We start from the raw sequence: 12305 nt of genomic DNA on the forward strand, positions 1-12305 counted from the left end.
GGTCTGCGTCCCCCTGCCCACCACCCACCTTCTGAGGAGTGCCCCTCCTCCGCAATCTGCAGGTGCAGCTCCCTCGACTTGGCATTCAACTCACTGTGGAAAGCAAGAAGGGCCGTGAATCCTTACAAATCCTTTACTGTTTGCTTGAAATAGTATTTTTTTTTCTGACGATAGGAAGGAATGCAAATCACCGTCAATATTTAAGAAACCACAGAGACACGGAACCAAAATACAAAGATAATCTGCAACTTCACCATCCAGAAATACTGTTGATATTTGGTGACTAGTCTCCCGGGATTACCCAACGGAACTTTCAGATGATGAGGGGAACGTCCTGGAGAGCTGCTGTCAGGTTCGGGGCCGCGAGCCATGTACGGCTACTGCGAACTTGGCATGTGGCCAGTGCAAACTGAGGAACTGAGTGTAATTTTGTTTAATTTTAATTAATTGAAATTTAAAGAGCTACATGTGGTTACTAGTTACTGTTTTGAAAGGTATTGCTCTATAACTGTCTGAAAGCAAATATAGAACATGATATACCCCCTCCTCCTTTATAACCTATTTTTTTCGCTTAAGATACCACGGGGACGTCCCTGGTGGTGCCATGGTTAAGAATCTGCCTGCCGACGCAGGGGCATGGGTTCGAGCCCTGGTCTGGGAAGACCCCACATGCCGAGGAGCAACTAAGCCCGTGCACCACAACTACTGAGCCTGCCTGCCACAACTACTGAGCCCGTGTGCTGCAGCTACTGATGCCTGCGCACGTACTTAGAGCCTGTGCTCCACAACAAGAGAAGCCACCACACTGGGAAGCCCACACACCACAACAAAGAGCAGCCCCCACTCGCCACAACTGGAGAAAGCCTGTGCGCAGCAACAAAGACCCAACATAACCAAAAATAAATAAATAAAATAATAAATAAATCTTAAAAAAAAAGATATCATGGACATCTTTCTGATAGGGATAGAAAAGGATGGTCATACAGATAGTTGTAGAGGTCCCAGTAGGGGACTACAGATAGAGAGGGAAATTTTGGGAGACCACTGTAAGTTAATGATCACTCAAGACGTAACAAAGGGAGATCAACTTGGTGACGGGTGATGACTTAGATGGCTGGGATAGAGAGGGTGGGAAGGAGTTGTGCGAGGGAGGGGATATGGGGATATATGTATAAATACAGCTGATTCACTTTGTTGTACAGCAAAAACTGGCACAACAGTGTAAAGCAATTATACTCCAATAAAGAGCTTAAAAAAAAAAAGAAAGCTATTGGAACCTCGTGGAACAAGCAGGCTTGCTTAGCTACAAAACCATAAATAAAAGCACGAGATATGCCCCAAGCCATTAGGTGGAAGAAATACGTCACCACCCTTCTACTGATTTGAATAAGAGCTATGACCGTCCTAGGTTGACCTCATAGGGTCAGACACTCTCCTGCCTGACGCGAAAGAGGCGCTGGTGATGTAAGCCTGCCGTCTACTGAAGAAGGCGGTCTTTCCCCTCCCCCTTTCCTTTGACTATAAAATTGGAGCCCACTTAACCCTCAGGGCAGAGTCCCCTCGCCTGCCTGCTTGCATCTCTCACAAGCGTCCTATTAATCTACGTCTTGCCTATCACTTTGCCTCTCTCTGAATTCCTTCTGCCCTGAGACACAAAGAACCTGAGCCTCAGTAACTCCAGACGCCAGTAAGTCGTTTTAACGAAAAGACTGTGGGTTCGAGTCCCAAGCAGAGTTTCGGCCGGGTTCGAGTCCCGGCCGCGTAGGTTCGAGCCCCAACCTGAGGTGCACGGTTTCATTTCCGTGTCAGGAACTACAGAGCAACACCCTTTTTGACAGGCATCTAGTATTCCACTCTCCAGCTTTATGAGATTTTCTTCAGCCAATTCCTTCATAACCAAGCCTTGATAATGGGTTGTTTCCAGTATTTCGTGATTACAAACAAGCTGAGATAAACATCCTCATACGTATATATCTCCTTAGGAAAAGAGCAATTGCCAATCGAAAGGTTCGTGCGTGCGAGAGATTTTTTTTTTATACATATTGATGACCTCCGAATGATGATTCCAATGTATACAGCATTTCCACTGGCCTTTCTCACTTTTTCTTTACCAACCCATAAAGTCGAAAACAATCTCTTTTGTTTAACTTTGCATCCCTGTAGCTCTTTCTGAGACTGAACATCTTTTCAGATGTTTCTATGTGTCTATAGCTCTTACTTTTGCATTTCTAGTTCAGAGATTTTGCCCAGTGTTTCTAACAGAGTGCTCATATTTTCGTTAGTAATTTATAAACAATCTTTGTATTATACATGGGACACCTTCTTCCATTACTTTTTCTAATTATTTCTTGTTTAAGCACCAGAAAGTCATGACCTCAGTATTTCTGTAGACAGCTACTTTACTGAAATATTATCTATATTGGTTTTTTTTTTTTTTTTGGCGCACGGGCTTAGTTGCTCTGCGGCATGTGGGATCTTCCTGGAGCAGGGATTGAACTCATGTCCTCTGCATTGGCAGGCGGATTCCCAACCACTGCGCCACCCAGGAAGCCCCTATATTGGTTTTTATAATGTTATTATTTCTACCCTATGGCCATTATTTCTGATAGTTTCAACTGATTTTCTCGCGTAGTCTAGATACACAATAATATCAGCTCCAAGTAATGATTTCGTTTTACCTCTTCCTTGCCACTACTTGTATACTATTTCTTGTATACTTTTCCCTTTTTCCGTTCTCTTTGCCGGAGGTTGGTATCAATCAGAAGTTTCCTTCCATTCTGCTCTGAACGGTGTGTGTTTCTAAAGCAAGTGGGAGGCCCAGCCACAGCGCTGTCTCATCACAGCAGGGCGTGGGGATGCAGGCAGATGGGTGAATGGATGCTAAGAGCTGCCCTCAGAAAGAAATCCACGTCTGACTTAAAGCTACCTCAGACGCTTAATACATTTCTTTTTTCTTTTTTTCTTCCTCCCTACCTCCCCCACCCCTTCCTTCCTTCCTTCCTTCCTTCCTTCTTTCATATGAACAGTGCTACAGAATGGTTCCAGAATGTGGCAGTCTTGAGTAGGTGTGGCCGTGGGAACCCAGGCCCTTACGCACAAGGTGAGTTCTTCCTCCCAAGTGAGGGCGTTAGTGTTTCTCGTGAGGGTGCTGGAGAACTTCTGGGCGGGATCGTTGAGCTGAACTACACACACTGGGTTAGCGTTGCCTGTAAACAAACAGAGGGGCACCGTGTTGGCTTTTGTTTTTCTTTTCTAGTTGGATGAACGCATTTTGCATGTAAAAGAAAGGCTGAATTCGGTGTCTGTGGTCTCGGCTCACCCAGCGTTCCTTTCATTTGCCGTGCACCGGCGCTCAGAGCATCTCTTCGGGGGTCACAGGTCCTACCCTCACTGGACGTCCGCGCTGGGCTGCCCCACATGCCCCTGCTCCCCCGCAGTTCTGACTGCAGGCACAGCCCCCCCGGGGGGGACCCTCGCTGGGCGCAACGTTACTGCAGCAGAAACGTGGGCCCCACTTCAGACAAGACTAACCGCTTGGAAAAGGAAGGGCCTCTGGGGTAACTGCCAAATCTGGGGATACCTCACAGAGGACCCGTTTCCCTCTTACAATGATGTGTGATTCTACACCTGACTCAGCTCCATCAAAGCGTTTTGAGGTATTTGATCTCGATAACAGGACACTTCTCTAGGGAACAGTTCTGTCTGCTTCGAGGCGATGCGTGCCCCACGGCACACAGCTGTGAATACGCTGTGTCATCAACAATCAATGGTAAAGGCCTGGGATTATCGGCCCTTTACCGTGTACCGGGTGGCGTTCGGTGTTCCACATACATTGTCTTACTAATCGCCACAGTCACTTTCAAGGGGGTACTCAGGCCCGGGGGGGACCTGCTGGCAGAGGTTAGAAACGGGGACCCCAACCCTGGCCGACTGGGTCCCGGGAGCCCCTCCCGGCTGCTGGGCGGTGTGGCCTCAGGGGACGACATGCGAGTCACCTACACCCAGCTTCCTTCGCAGAGCCTTGGTTGTTCAGTGCGGTCTGCCTGCACTTCTGGAACTGGAGGAAACTCCCCACAAGTAAACATAAGTAACCCCTGAGGTTCTCAGACACTAAAAGAGAACTCATTGCTATTCTTAGCAAAAACCGCATCGCAGTGGAAGGATGTGTCCGGTCCCAGGCGACTCCGCATCCGGGGTCTCGGCCGTGACTCAGAATCACCGAAAAGGAGGCACGCGTTCTGCGATGTTTCTGTCTTCCTTCCACAGCACCCTCTTCTGGCAACATAGGGTCCCGGTGGGCCCGAAGCCCTCCTGACACCCATCATCCCCCCATGTGGCACCTCCCCTTTCGGGAAGGCAGAGTGTGTGGGTCAGGGATGTTTAACATGTATTTTACAGGGTCACTAGGAGAGGGTAAAAAGACTTCCAGTTGCTTCCAGACTAAGGAAAAGGGCAAAAGCAACAAGCATCTTCCTTCTTCCTTCAGCTTCACGTGTGCAAAACTGAGATTGTGTTTTAATCGTGCTACATCACTAATGGGGGTTCAGGGGGTCCTCTTTGCTGAAGGGCAGAGATGACACCACAGACCCGACGGCTGACAGCCGCAGGAGGAAGCAAAGGCCACGGACAACACAAGGCACCCCCGCCCCTGTGCCCACGCTGCAGACGGTCACGGCCACAGCCAGCCGGGTGCCTGCCCTCCCCTGGGCGCCCCTGCAGCGCCGTCACCCACCTGAAGCACCAGGGCGGCTCAGCAGCGAGGCTCGGATGTTCTTCACTAAGAGTTTGAGCTCATGAGCCCTTGGAGGTTTGGGAGGGCAGGATTCCTGAGTAGATGAAGTGGACTGCAGACGCTGCAGGAAGGAAAACAGAGAGCAGTGACCCGTGGGGAAGAGGCAGCGGCCGCCGGACACCTGCTACATGGAAGGAATCTTCAAGAAAACCTGCAGAGGAAACCTGGCCCCTGGGCCTGCTCTCTAACCACCTTCCCTTCTATTGGGGAGAACGGGTACCAGTCACCCACAGCCGCTTCCCCTGTGTGGGAGCCTGTACATCCCAGAGAAAGCAGGCAAAGGAGCTAAGCGTTCACCCAGAGAGGACGTCCCTGAATCTCGCTGTGGATAGAGATGGGACCACGCCTGACCCAGGCCGGGGCCTGGAGACAGAGTGGGGCGCCCTCCCCAGGCTGCGGGCGCCCACTGCCCACCAGCACCGAGCGGGACACCAGCCAGGACACGAAAGGCTACTTCCCACCTCCAGGAAGATACCCACCCCCCACACGGGGAGGATCTAAGTGTCATCTGGGTGTCGTGCTGGGGCCAAAGCAGAGGCAGCTTCATCACCACGTCCTCAGATCAGCATTTCCAACAGAGACCTCCCCAAGCCTGGGCGGCCCCACCTTCAGACCAGCCTTTCCAGGCTAGCTTCCGCCTCCCACTCATGGCTCCAAGCGTCCTTTAAAAGGGGCTCCTTAGACACAAACATTTGGGAATCCTGGAAAGGCTTCTCAGAGACCTCACGGGCCTCTGCCCAGGGAGAGCCTTCCAGGAGGGACCCTAGGAGCTGGTTTGACCTCAGAGTGCTTTTGTGGGCGTGGTGGGCGGGGGGGATGCTAACTGATGTCTCAAGCAGCTGCAGGGTCCTTTGGGTCATCACCTAGAAAACACTGTTCTGAGGGTGAAGCCTGCTTCTTACACTCTGATAACCTTCAGTGCCCAGAGTGAACCACAAAGCAATGTGATCCACTGATATTTGTCCAGTAAATCAAAGAGATTTTGTCTCCAGACTCTACACACTCACAGTGGTGATGCCCTGCAGGAACCAGACACCTAGAGCCTGCGTCAGAAAGTCACCGTAAAAGTTACACTTTCACGCCAACTTCACCACCAACTGTATCATAATGGTGGATATTCTACCACGCCACACAAAAATACTGGAGATGCGTATGACAAATAACTTTAGGGACTGTAAATGTTTGTTTTGCATCATCATCATAAAAAGATCTGCTCATAATTGGGAGAATTAATTCACCTCAAGCAAAGGGTTTTAGATGTGTCACCAATAAAGATGTGAGAGACCAAGCCCAGGGAGGGTGCCCTGGGCAAATGTCCTGGATGGGAATTCAGCCAGAGAATTAGCACCTAATCAGGCAGTGGGGAGGGGGCCCAGCAGCATGGGAACGGCCCACACAGATGAGACGGCCTCGTGTGTCCTCACCGCCCATGGGAGACAGGCCTCCAAGAGGTGGTGCTGCTGGAGGCAGGGCCTGATCACCACGTGCTCCCCGGCCTGGGCTGAAAGTCCGTGGGTCCCGTGTGCTTGCTCTGCCTCAGGGTGAGTTCCCAGGTACCTCAATCCTGGAAGGATAAGGTCCCAGACAACAAGCTCTGGCTGGACAGTGAAGTCAAGTTCTGCTTCCCGAAAAGGAGAGGATCTGGGCTACGGAGGCTTAGACTATGCTGAGCGGTCCAGACACTCTTCCTTCCTTCCCACGGGGCTTTGGAACCTTGTGCCCTGAACGCAAACCTTTGCCCCAGACCGCGGTCATCACCCACCAGCAAGCAATCATGCAATCTTGCTCCACCACGGGGGGTGGGGGAGGGTGGGGGCGTGGAGGGCATGGGAAATGTACACAGATTCTCCAAGCAGGTGGCGTACGGTCCCCCACGGGGTGGAGAAGCGCCCACACCCCAGGAACTGGTGTACCTGAACGTCCCTCGCATCCACAGGTTTGGTGCTCAGAACCACCGACGGGGAGGCGGAGCTAACCAGGTGCTTCAAAATGTCCTTGAGACTTTCAGAAACTGCATCTGTCACAACCGCCCGGTCCTGCCAAAAGAGGAGGAAGTCACCAAATCATCTCCTAACCAGGCACTTGTACAAGGGGGCAGGCAAACACACAGCTCTCCTGGTGTCCCTGAGATGAAACAGTGAGACACTCACTCGTTCTTATCTTTACTGATCTCAGAAGTCTTTCCTTGTCCTTGTTTTTAAAAGGGGTTAACAATAAGACATGAGCAACATAGAAATATGTTAACATATCTGTATATGTCTTTTCAGTCCTTTCCCTTAAACATACAGACACATGTTTTTTCTTTCTTGCCTGATATTTGACTTTTTTTTTTAATTACAAGGTATGCAAGGGACTTCCCTGGTGGTCCAGTGGTTAAGACTTCACCTTCCGATGCAGGGGATGCGGGTTCAATCACTGGTCACAGAGCTAAGATCCCACATGCCTCACGGCCAAAAAAAAAAAAAAAAAAAAAAAAAAAAACCCCAAAACATAAAAACTGAAGCAATAATGTAGCAAATTCAATAAAGACTTTAAAAATGGTCGACATCAAAAAAAAAAAGCTATTCAGGTAAATGGAAAGGCTCAATTAAAGTGAAGACAAGCTTGTAGAAGGACAGCAGAGCAGGATGACTTGCATCTCCGATGTCAAGCTCTGTAAGGCTACAGTAATCAATACCCAACAGAAATGTGTTCACGTGTTCTAGAATGTTCACAGCACCACTATTCATAATGGCCCCACGCTGGAAGCTACCTAAGTATCCATCATTATCTGAACAGACACACGTTACGGTGCAGTCACACAACAGAATACCACAGGGCTCTAAGCAAAAACAATACATAAGCACACACAACGACAAGGGTGAGCCTCACAGATGTGGCGTGAAGTGAAAGAACCAAACACAGAAACACACACACACACAGTACCGCATGCCTTCTTTATTCAAAGTAACAAAACAGGCAGAACTAAGCTACACTGTTTGTGGGCAGAATCAGGGTGACCCCCGACGAGTCACGTCCTGCATCATCCCCTCACCTTGGGGGCAGGTGGCAATCCTGTGACTTGCTTCCAGCCCACGGAATATGGCAAAGGTGCTGCGAGGTCAAAGGTTATGGTATATACAACTCCCTCTTGGCAAACAGGAGCAAGAGATTCTCCTGTTGACCTTGAAGAAGTCAGCTTCCACATGTGACAGGGCCACATGGCACAGAACTACAGGGCTTTGTGGAACTGAGAGCAGCCCTGGCCCACAGCCAGCAAGGAACTGGGGGCCTCAGTCCTACAGCCACAAGGAACTGAGTTTTGCCAACCACCATATGAGCCTGGAAGAGGATCCTGAGCTTTAGGAAGGATACGGTCAGCCCAGACATGCTGACAGCCTGTGAGACCCTGAGCAGGGGACCCAGTTAAGCCTGCAATGACAGACAGATACTACGAGATAAATGTGTGTTGTTTCACACTGCTGGGCTTGTGGTAATTATTAGTTGCACGCATAGGTAACTCATACATGTCAGAAGTCAGGAGTATGGTTGCGCTTTGTGGGGGATGCAGGTAGTGAGTGGAAGGGGGCAGAGGGGCTTTTCTGGGGAGCTGACCCTGTTCTGTTTGTTGAGCTGGGTGCTGGGTACTCAGGAATAGTCAGCATGTGAAAGCTTCAGTGAGCTGGGCACTTATAACATGTGCACCTTTCTGCATATCTTATCTCTTATTTTCTAAGCAAGGAGGATCTACATCTTTTAATCTCAATTAAAAGCCTTGTTTAAATATTACAGCTTTTGTTTTGAACTCTTAAAGATTGGATCTGGCTGGACACTTGCTAAAAGAAAATGTCAAACTCTGCCGGCTGTGTTGGCATTCACGCCATCTTTCCGTGGTTTCAGGAGGGCAGCTGCAGCATGGTGAGTGCCGACACTCGGCCACCCTGGCCGTGATTCTGGCTCCACCATCGACAGCTCCAGGGCCCTGTGTCCCTCGTCACCTCTGGTGTAAATGCCCCCACTGTGGGGCTCCTGCGCAGGGGGACGGACACTGACAGGACTTGATTTCCACCAGGACCACAGACTTACTGAAAACCTTCCAATGTGCAGGGCTGGAAATGATTTAGGAAATTGGTCTGCAGTGTCCCCAGGACGACCGGCTGGCCAGGCCTTGTGACACAAACTCAGGCCAAATGTGCCAGATGCTGAAAATTTACTCTCTGCCAGGGACTCTAACCCAATAATAACCAAAATGGTTAATACTTATCTCACGCTTAGGATGTGTCAGGCTCAAGTCTATGGACTTATACATATTAACTATTAACTCATTTCATCCTCCCAACTGCCTTGAAAATCATCATCCCCATTTTACAGACGAGGAAACGGAGGCACAGAGAAATTAATTAACATGTGGGGTCTCTAGCTCATAAGTGGCAGAGCCAAGTCAAGCCCAGGCACTAAGGCTTCAGGGTCTGCACTCAGAACTGCTGCTGTCATCCTCCTCTCATGGCATCAGGTGCCTGATACACTTATTTCTAAGTTGAGGTGAATTCACATAACACACATTTAACCATTTTAAAGTATGCATCCCAGAGCTTCCTAGGTGGCGCAGTGGTTAAGAATCCGCCTGCCAGTACAGGGGACACGGGTTCAATCCCTGCTCCAGGAAGATCCCACATGCCACGGAGCAACTAAGCCCGTGTGCCACAACTATTGAGCCTGCGCTTTAGAGCCTGTGAGCCACAACTATTGAGCCCGTGTGCCACAACTACGGAAGCCCACGTGCCTAGAGCCCGTGCTCCACAACAAGAGAAGCCACAGTAATGAGGAGCCCGCGCACCACAACAAAGAGTAGCCCCTGCTTGCCGCAACTAGAGAAAGCTGGCCTGCAGCAATGAAAACCCAACACAGCCAATAAACAAATAAATAAATTTTAAAAAATGAATAAATAAACTATGCATTCCAGGGACATTTAGCACATACACAGCATTGTAAAACTATCACCTCTATCTAGTTCCAAAATCTTTCCATCACCTCCAAAAGTAAAGCCCTGCTTAAGAGCAGTCACTCGCACCCCTCCCCCAACAGCCCCTGGCAGCCACTAATCTGCTTTGCATCTTCATGGAGCTGTGTATTCTGGGTATTTCACAGAAGTGGGATCATGTGACATGGTCGTTTACATCTGGCTTCTTTCACTGACCACGAGGTTTTCAAGGTTCACTCATACTCTAGCACAGATCAGTACTGCAGTCTTCTTATGGCTGAATAATAGTCCATTGTGTGGATGGACTGCCTTGTTCATCTACTTTTACCTTTTGTAACCCCACATTTCTCCTCACTTTACAGAGGAGGAAACCAAGGGGGAAAGATGAGTTTTGGGGTGCTCAGAGTCCACCACATGTTATATCCGCAGAGCAGCTGATGGGGGGACCTTCCTTTATAGCTGTCCCCCTGCCCCCACGCCATCTCATCCACCCGGGGCGCAGAGGGTTACTGAGCCCCCAGGACCCAGCTCCAAGGGGCTGGTTGAATCCCACAGAATTGCTTCATTGGAAAAGTCGTGCTTCTCACTCATTTGGCGGGCCCGGGGTTGGCAGAGAAACGTACAGAGGGTGGTGGGGAGCAGGGCAGGAAGAGTGTACGTGGCGTGCCACCAAGCGGGTAAGAAAGGGGGAATACGGTCGATGTTGCAGAAAGAAACCTAGGATGGGTAAACGAAAACAAAAGAAACAAGCGAGCAGAGAGCAGGGGGCGAATGGGGTGGCGGGGAGAGGGATGGAGACTGGACTTCTGAGCGAAATATTTCACGTAATTTTGACTTTTGAACTATGTTAATATTTCGCACATTCAAAAACTATGTAAATCAACAGAGATGGGGGACAAAACTCGAACTGTACAAACAGAAGCAAATGCTGACATCTGCTTACATTAACTCACACCACGTCGGTAACATGACCACACAGAGGAAAACACTGTGAACACAGAACTCAGTACCCCCGGGTGGGGTGCACGCTGCTATGAAGACAGCAGGGCAGTCTTGAAATCTGGTAGGTTTGATGTCCGAGGGGTGAGGAGTGGTTTACAAAACCGTTTTGTGTATATTGTGGGCCTGAAAAAGTGAGGCCGTGTCGGGGAAAGCAGATAGAAACGTGGGCAGGAAGGAGGAAAAGGAAAGGAACCGGCGACTAGGGAAATACTTAACACGCGTACTTTGTATAACTAAATGGTCAGGCAACAATTCCAATTCCGATGTATGGGAGGGAAAAGAGTAACAATTAGTCTTAAAAAAAAGAAAACCTGCCTACACCTATATCAAGGCATGAACGGTTACAGTACTTATGGACAAGTTATTAAATTCACATATTTCAGCTGTGGTGATCGCTCTGTAGCCGAACAAGAGTCTCACATAGAGTAAAAATTCAAGGAAATATCATCAAAGCCACTGCAAAGGAACAACCTGATAACCTCGGTCTTTGGTGCAAATGATTTTGCCTGATCCTTCCAGCAACTGAAAGTGACAGCACCCACGTGACTCAGCAGGCCCCCTCCTGTTCCCAAATTCACGTCCTCAAACACCTGAAGCCACAGGAGCAGGGAGATGACCTTGAGATCTGAGACGCAGCTTTGCGAAAACTGTGGAGAGAAAGGAGGTGGTGGCCCTGGGAGCCAGCCTTTGGACTCAGCCCGAGCTGTGGGCAAGTGAGGCGCCCTCGCAGTGAAGGACAGCATCTGAGCGTCAGGTGTGACAGAACAGTAAGGAAAACCTAGGTTCCATCACTGCAATGGTTTTCAACAGCCACTGCGCACAGGTGCTTTAAAAAATTTCCAGTCCAGTTAAACCTGCCTGGGGGTCGGGGCAGGCTGCAGGATTTTTAACAGCTGCCAGGTGACTGCAGGTGCAGCCTGGCATTAAATCCACGGACCGCCCCACCCCCACGCGGCCCCATCACTCCCCCCATCATTCTCTGGGATCAGACACACATTAATCAGAGGCTCCATCTCCCAGAGCAGGTGCTTGTAAAGTGCCCACATGTGCACATACATGATTCATGAATCATGAAAACTCACGGACTGACCTCCCCGGGTGCTTTGGGCTGGATGGTAATGGCCATCTCTGGTGCGCTGATGAAGGACCACTTGATCTGAATGTCCTCTCTCTTCTCCTTCATGTGGAGCTCCAGCTATTAAAAACATAAATAAAAGATTGTTGGAGGACTGCTCTCCCCACCGGAGCCTCAAGATGCACCCGTGTGTTCATTTATTTTCTCAGACAACTGTTTATCCCCACTTTGGCATCCTGTGTGCTTTCAAAGTGGAAAGGAGGGTCCCAAATTCCCCGACCTCCCCTTCCCCATTGTGTACCCCGCCCCCGCCTTCTTCTGCCTCAACCTGCCCCTCGGAGAGGAACAGCAGGGTCAGGGCTGAAGGCCGGATGCCATGAAAGCCCTGCAGCCTCTTGGTGATGAACCCTCTGCTTTGAAGTGCTCTTCTGAGAGCATCACCAAGGCGTAAAGGAGACAGAGGGACAAAGAGAAGG

At 49.8% G+C, this 12305-nt stretch overlaps 1 protein-coding gene across 7 annotated transcripts in view; it reads right to left on the minus strand.

Moving 5' to 3' along the window:
* C2CD2 (C2 calcium dependent domain containing 2) overlaps positions 1-12305 on the minus strand; it is a 56352-nt gene that overhangs the window by 19940 nt on the left and 24107 nt on the right. For all 7 annotated transcript variants that reach the window (XM_057696756.1, XM_057696755.1, XM_057696754.1 and 4 more), the window contains 5 exons: positions 11845-11949; positions 6706-6828; positions 4733-4853; positions 3098-3206; positions 29-93 (listed from right to left, as the gene is read on the minus strand). In XM_057696756.1, coding sequence (XP_057552739.1) covers positions 29-93; positions 3098-3206; positions 4733-4853; positions 6706-6828; positions 11845-11949 — 523 coding nt within the window. The remainder of the gene's footprint in view (positions 1-28; positions 94-3097; positions 3207-4732; positions 4854-6705; positions 6829-11844; positions 11950-12305) is intronic.

Source organism: Hippopotamus amphibius, chromosome 10 (assembly GCF_030028045.1).
Source record: "Hippopotamus amphibius kiboko isolate mHipAmp2 chromosome 10, mHipAmp2.hap2, whole genome shotgun sequence".
In the NCBI taxonomy this organism is placed as follows: Eukaryota; Metazoa; Chordata; class Mammalia; order Artiodactyla; family Hippopotamidae; genus Hippopotamus; species Hippopotamus amphibius.